Here is a 7,491-nt window from a genome sequence, read left to right as displayed (position 1 = left end):
GAAATAAGACAAAATTAAGGCTCTCGCAAATAAAGTGAGGTCGTTTGAGTTTCTATTACGTTATGCGACTGTGAAATCTTGGAATAGAAAATTATGCAGAAGATAATGTTTGAACATAAATGATGCCATTAAACTGAACGAAACTTGCATATTTTGCTCATTATTGCTGCTAAAAATGGTCAATTATCATGTTCAGTTGGATCAGGAAAAAACGTTTGGAGTACTATAGACTACAAAAAGTTATAACAAATCATGAAGAGTGCGAAAACTGTCTGAGGAACAAAAGGCGTTTGTGGTTGGCCAAAATAACCTTGACAACATTTGTGTTTGTATCATTTCTGGTCAGGAAGGTGAAATATTAGGCTAATATCTTAATTAATATTGCTTTGTCAGTAGTATTTTTTTCCATACTATTTTTCCATACTATAGAAGTCAGTGGCTACTGTTTACCAATATTCTTCAAATGATCTTGTTCTGTATTTAACAGTTGAAAGAAATTCATACAACATTTTTTTGGTAGCCTAATAAAAATATTAGACTTTTTTGTTTCTATTTTATTGGTTCTCTTTTTCATTAGGGAAATAACAAGAAGAATAACAACATGCAGTAAATGGTAAAACTGTTTGCACTACAAACCAGTGTGTTCATAATTAAGATAACACTTAAAAATAAAATGGTAAGACACACCAATTTGCAATATCAAGCAGAAAACGAGCAGATTGTCCAGCTAAAAATAGCTGGATGTGGATGAGACCAGATGCCAAACCCATAAAATTTACAAATGGCTATGTCCACTCTTACGGGAAGAAAAAGGTGGATAGTTGGCACTTTTTCTTTACAAGGAAAACAGATAGAGCTATTAGAAAATCACTTGAAGTATCTCAAATCATTTCAGTCGCTACAATAAAAAGATGTAACATCATAATGAGACAGAAGAGTGTTCTGGGTTCTTACAAAATGTGTTCCCAAAGGATTTAGAGAATTGACAATTATTATTTAAAACTTAATATACAATTATATCGGACATGTCAAACTATAACGATGTTTATTAAAGATGCTTTCTTAGAGATGCTTGATCCTATTTATCTGTTCAGGTTATGTCAACTGCTCCACAGGCCTCATCTGAATGTCATCAATCTACAGAGAGTAAAGAAAAAAGTATAAATTACAATTCAAATATTAAGTCTTAAAAAAGACAGCAAAAATTTAACTCCACAATATTGTTTCTCCAGTGATGGATGACGCTTACTTGAACATGAGGAGGAGCACTGAGTGCATACACCACTGCGTTTGCTATGTCATCTGTTTGCAGGAACTGTTAATATGATAATTGAATATTTAAACATGTAAACAACGACCTGTAACATGCTTCGTGGACAAGAATCAGGATTTGTCTATACCTTTATGCTTTTACACATGGCAGCAGCCTTTTCTGGGTTTTTTCTAAAGGACCGATAGTGTATCTCTGTCTCCACTAAACCAGGAGATATGGACTGTTAAAGAAAGATCACACTTGTCTTTAGACATGCAATAATCATATCACATAAATACAGTGTTAAAACAAGCAGATCTTGATTTTCCTGCTCTTACTGTGGCACGCATGTGGGATTTGGCCTCTCGTAACTCCTGCCTCAAACTTTCTGTGAGAGCCGTCACTGCATATTTGCTGGCAGAGTAAAAGTGTCCTTTCGCATTGTTGGGGACTCGGTGTCCACAAATACTAAAACGCATATTTTAAGACATTGAATACTTTTGTGTCAGGACAAATGAGTGCACAGAACAAATACACATGTACCTGTTAATATTAATGATATGACCATCATCAACTTTTCTTTCTTTCATGGATTGGTAAGTCTCACGGGTGCACACTGACAGGGCAAGGACATTCACCTGCAAAATTTGAAGGTCTGGCCATGACTAACACTGAATGTTAAATTAGGAAGACCTGGTTATCTGAAATACTTACGTCCATCATATCCCTCCAGCCACTGGTTTTGCCGCTCAATAGAGGCTCAGGGTGAACCAAACCAGCGTTATTAATGCACACGTCAACACCTTTGTGTTGATCTTTGATCCAGGTAAACATAGATAATATTTCAATCTCCACAGACAGATCACATTTATATGGGATCAGAGTGCCACTGAATGCACTCCTGGCACATTCTGCTGCCAATGTCTGTGAAAGGAAAGAGTACTTTTAGATTAACATTTCACAAAGGGTACAAAGCTTAAAAACCTATGGCATATTTTGTCAGACGGTAAGGTAAGCGAAATTCGTCACTCCAGAGAACGCGTCTCCACTGCTCTAGAGTCCAGTGGCGGCGTGCTTTACACCACTGCATCCGACGCTTTGCATTGCACTTGGTGATGTATGGCTTGGATGCAGCTGCTCGGCCATGGAAACCCATTCCATGAAGCTCTATGCGCACTGTTCTTGAGCTAATCTGTAGGCCACATGAAGTTTGGAGGTCTGTAGCGATTGACTTTGCAGAAAGTTGGCGACCTCTTTGCACTATGCGCCTCAGCATCCGCTGACCCCGCTCCGTCTGTTTACGTGGCCTACCACTTTGTGGCTGAGTTGCCGTCGTTCCCAAACGCTGACAGTTGACTGTGGAATATTTTGGAGCGAGGAAATTTCATGACTGGACTTCCTATCACAGTTCCACGCTGGAACTCACTGAGCTCCTGAGAGCGACCCATTCTTTCACAAATGTTTGTGAAAACACTAGGTGCTTGATTTTATACACCTGTGGCCATGGAAGTGATTGGAACACCTGATTCCAATTATTTGGATGAGTGAGCGAATACTTATGGCAATATAGTGTAAGTTGCTGATTAACCACCATAGCACGATGCGTTGTTGTTGAAACGAACTAGCTAGTCACGACTGTTTTCGAAACATGATTGCATCTCCGTTGTTTGAACCACATTAGTTCAACAATAGAGTGTTTTCATGTTACGCCATCAGTTTGGAAGTCGGCCATTGTGGCTGCACTAAATGTAAACAGTGCCACTGAACCGAATAAAACTTGTGCATGAGCTTGCCAAAAGAAAAAAAAAATGAAGAAACGAGAGTTATTCACTCCGTCAGGATACGAAATAGAAGGAAGAATTGTGGGGTCGGAGGCAGATCGTACGGATATTTACCACCTAAGTAATGAATTGGGGATTAGGAATTAGAAGGGGATTTGTCTGTTTTCAGCTGTATAATGCATTTTATTACACGGCTCCATGGAATACTCGATTCTGATTGGTCAGTCACCACATTCCAAGTTATGATATTATGATATTCTTAGATAACAACCGGTAAAAACTAATAACACAGGGTCATCCGGGTAACTGCCTGCAGTTTGACACAGCTTTTTTTTTTTTTTGAATGAATCTGCGTTTTTGAACAAATCTAGTGAGTCAATGATTCAATGACTTATTCATAAAGAGAGTCACTTGATTCCTAAATTAATCAGCCGTTTAAACGAATCGATTGAATGAATGATTCAGTGACAAAAACTACTGGCTGTTTCAGTTGAGTCATTTAAATATTCTTATATTCAAACGTTAGATTTAAAACATTATTTTCTATTTAAGCCTTAAATGCATGAGTGCTTTAGAAACTTAGAAGGATTCAGTTTGAGCAGATGATTTTAGAATTGCCGTCATCCTCAAAGCGCATTTTCACAGTAAATTCAGCACCTGGCTAATATTCGCCGTCTCAGCCATATTCTCAAAGCTATCGTTTTCAATGACTTTGAAGTCAATATTTTGATCGCTGGAAGCTTATTCACCACATCCACCATCAAAAATAGCAGTGACATTTATATTTTATTGCGTACAGTAATTGCTCTGCAGTAAAGCCATTCAAACCAGTTCAATTCTTGCTGATGATATTCTGTTGTTTTATGTCTGCAATAGTTATGAGTGAAATATCACTTTATTATTGATATGACCATCGTCAACTTTTGTATTAAACAGTTCCACCTAGGGAAATAAAGATGAATTGCACATATGTGACCCCGGACCACAAAACCAGTCATAAGGTAAATTTTTACAAAACTGAGATGTGTACATCATATGAAAGCTAAATAAATAAGCTTTCTATTGATATATGGTTTGTTAGGATAGGACAATATTTGGCCGAGATACATCTATTTGAAATCTGGATTCTGAGGGTGCAAAAAAATCTAAATATTGAGAAAATCACCTTTAAAGTTGTCCAAATTAAGTTCTTAACAATGCATATGACTAATCAAAAATTACATTTTGATATATTTATAGTAGGAATTTTACAAAAAATCTTCAAGAAACATGATCTTTACTCAATTTCCTAATGATTTTTGGCATAAAAGAAAAATCAATAATTTTGACCCGTATTTTTGGCTATTGCTACAAATATACCCCAGCGACTTAAGACTGGTTTTGTGGTCCAGGGTCACATATTTACAAATATACTTAAACTATTACACACCCATTGGATCACTAGCGACACTTTGTACAAAAAAAAAAAAAAAAAAAAAACAGAAAACAGATATTCTTTTATATTTTGTTATTTTTTTTTCTTGTTATATTGTTCATAATGAATACATTGAGAAATAGTTGATGTCAAACTTAAAAAAAAAAAAAAAATGAAGGAGGGAGATGGTAGTGAATGACGTCACTAAAGACGCGAGGTACAATTAACATTGTTATTATAAAATGCATTAATGCCATCTTGTCAAAAAGTCTGTAAATGCCACATTTGTGCTCTTCTGTGCCGCGCAAAGATGAATTGTTGATGCTGATATCAATTGACTAGTAACTTATTCTTCCTGATTGTATCTTAACATTGAAATTAAATATATTGTTTAAATAACATATTTGATAAAAGTTTATAAATAATTTTTTTTCTGGCATAATTAAGATATACATTTAATAAAGGAAAAAAAATAGCATTATAAAGGTTAAAAAAAGAGTCCCCAAGTGAATTTTGGCCATTTCCACCACTGATAAGGTGCTACATAAGTCGTCTGTGATATCTTCAAATTTTTTCAATTTCTTTTTTTCCTGAAGCATATGCAAATTTATTGCTCATATAGGTGTGTAATTACCTCAATTTGCTCCACATTTCTGGCACAGCCAACCACCTTCAAGCCATGCTGGACAAGAGACTTTGCAATTGCCGCTCCGATTCCCATTGAAGCTCCAGTGACAAGAGCAACCCTGCCTTTCCAACGATCCATGTTACAAGTTCACAAAACTCTTTCAGAAAATCAGCTGCCTATTTGCTGTGGTCTTCACTGCCATCCAACTATGGAAAGTAACAGGAGTTATCAGATCGGTGGGCAAGGCCAAAACAGTATCATGCTCTCTGCCAAAATATCTCTGTGAGTTTGTGTTCTCTCTCACTTCTATCTACTCTACACCCCTCGCTCTTCATTTGTTTAAAGTTTTACACAGAGATGTGTGAATTCATTACTTTTAAGTATTTTGTCATTTTTATTTTGCTGGACAAAGAAAAAATTAATGCAATTTGTAACTAAATACTTTGAGACAGTATTTTGTATTGGAAATACTTAATCAAGTAGGTCATTTTATTCTCAGATAATGCAATATCTTTTTGTGGTAATTGTACCAACTATAGCCTAACAGTTTTTGGCTAGATGCAAGTGAATCATGACATCCTGTTGGATCCATAGGCAGATAGTTCACCCAAAAAAGAAAAATCTGTTGTTAATTACTCACCTTCATTGTTGGCACACACCTGTGATTTTTGTTAAAGGAGTAGTTTACTTCCAGAACAAAAATTTACAGATAATGTACTCATCCCTTTGTCATCCAAGATGTTCATATGTTTCTTTCTTCAGTCATAAGGTAATTTTTTTTTTGAGGAAATCATTTCAAGATTCCTCTCCATATAATGGACTTATGGATATAGTGCCCCCGAGTTTTAACTTACAAAATGCAGTTTAAATGCAGCCTTAAAAGTCCTTCAGCCGAGGAAGAAGGGTCTTATCTAGCAAAACTATCATGCATTTTCTTAAAAATGATTAGAATTTATATACTTTCCAAGCTCAAACACTCATCTTGTCATGAAAGTTAGGGTATGTTGAAAAACTCCCATCTCATTTTCATCGCTGTTTTACCTTTTTTTTTTTGTTGTAAAGGGCGTTTCTTTGCATGTTCACTTTGTAAACACTAGGTCAGTACTTCTGCAGTGATGTAGGATGATTTTGAAAACTGCATTTTGGGAGTTCAAACTCGGGGGCACCATAGAAGTCCATTATAGAGAGAGAAATCTTGAAATGTTTTTCTCAAAAAACAATTTCTTTACAACTGAAGAAAGAAAGACATGAGCATCTTGGATGACAAGGGGTGAATACATTATCTGTAAATTTTGGTTCTGGAAGTGAACTACTCCTTTAAACCTTTAGAGTCACATGGAGTTCTTTAATGATGTAGATCCTATCCTATCGTTCTGGGCTTTTAATGTGTAAGTTGCTTTGCTGTCTATGAAAGAAGAGAGAGCTCTCGGATTTCATTAAAAAGATCCTCATTTGTGTTCAGAAGAAGAATGAAGGTCTTACGGGTGTGAAACAACTTGAGGGCGAGTAATTAATTTCCATTATAATTTCCAGTTTTGCGTGAACTATCATCCATGGTTACACCTGGGTAAAAAAATAATAATAATAATAAAGATGCTGTTTTGGTGTCAGGAAGAACAAGATGGATTCAAGTGTGAATTCAAACGATAGTTTATTGACAATAATCAAAGCAAGCAAAGTCACTGAAAGCAGACGTTCGTGGATGCAGTGTTTCCCGGCTTCCTCGGTAGCACTAGGCTGCAATGGATAGTAGTCCATAAATGTCTAAACGAGAGACAACTGCTAAATAGTCCAGAAATCCGAAACAGAAAGGCAGTTATCCTCAAGAGACCGAACCGGGAACAGCGCAAGCGCAGGCAGACATGAGACAACAATCTGACAAAGCTAGAGAGCTCATCAACAGTAGTACAGAACAACCAGAAGTCTGGTCTTAGCTGGTTTTAGCTGGTGGTTTCCCAGCCTTACCAGATAAGACCAGCCTGGCCAGGCTGGAAAAGTGGCCAAAACCCCTCTAAAACCAGCCTGTTGACCAGCTAAAACCAGGCAACCAGAATAGGCTGGTTTTAGCTGGGGGTTTTTTCAGCAGGGTAGATCAGTTTATTCTTCTGTCCTGTAAAAACATTCAGTGAGCACTATCTGATACATACTTAGGCTCAATCCCAATTCTACCCCTTACCCCTACACTTTGCCCTACCCTTCCGTTTGGCGCGTTCACATGAAGGGGTAAGGGTGTCTCATTTGTCTTTTGGTTGGAGGGGTAGGGGGAAGGGGAAGGGCCAGATAGCCCTCCAAACGAAGATTTTTCGGGACGTCACTTTAAACTAAGGGCTAAGGGCTACATTTCCAACATGGCTGCTCACTCGAGCAAGCAGACCCATAATTATAAGTAATTTTTGCCATTAATAAGGATTTTTAT

The 7,491-nt window shown here is 36.9% G+C and overlaps 1 protein-coding gene across 1 annotated transcript; it reads right to left on the bottom strand.

Annotated features, from left to right (window-relative positions):
* Positions 1-1,095: 1,095 nt before the first annotated feature.
* Positions 1,096-5,213, bottom strand: LOC141285269 (dehydrogenase/reductase SDR family member 11-like). Its single transcript, XM_073818304.1, has 7 exons — positions 5,082-5,213; positions 1,967-2,176; positions 1,796-1,890; positions 1,591-1,720; positions 1,401-1,493; positions 1,250-1,315; positions 1,096-1,137 (listed from the first exon to the last, which is right to left on the bottom strand). The coding sequence occupies exons 1-7, from the start codon at positions 5,211-5,213 to the stop codon at positions 1,096-1,098; spliced, it is 768 nt and encodes a 255-aa protein (XP_073674405.1).
* Positions 5,214-7,491: the final 2,278 nt, after the last annotated feature.

This window comes from Garra rufa, chromosome 14 (genome assembly GCF_049309525.1).
Source record: "Garra rufa chromosome 14, GarRuf1.0, whole genome shotgun sequence".
NCBI classification, from domain to species: Eukaryota; Metazoa; Chordata; class Actinopteri; order Cypriniformes; family Cyprinidae; genus Garra; species Garra rufa.
The sequence above is the reverse complement of the archived record's forward strand: the minus strand, read 5'-3'. Positions and strand labels throughout refer to the sequence as shown.

What these genes read in the sequence shown, in the direction of transcription:
- LOC141285269 (XM_073818304.1), bottom strand. Translation starts at nt 5,213, where the DNA reads ATGGATCGTTGGAAAGGCAGGGTTGCTCTTGTCACTGGAGCTTCAATG. An exon ending in CATATCATTAATATTAACAG is followed by an intron (nt 1,721 to 1,795) that starts GTACATGTGTAT and finishes TATGCGTTTTAG; the next exon opens with TATTTGTGGACACCGAGTCC. An exon ending in GTGCTCCTCCTCATGTTCAA is followed by an intron (nt 1,138 to 1,249) that starts GTAAGCGTCATC and finishes TACTCTCTGTAG; the next exon opens with ATTGATGACATTCAGATGAG.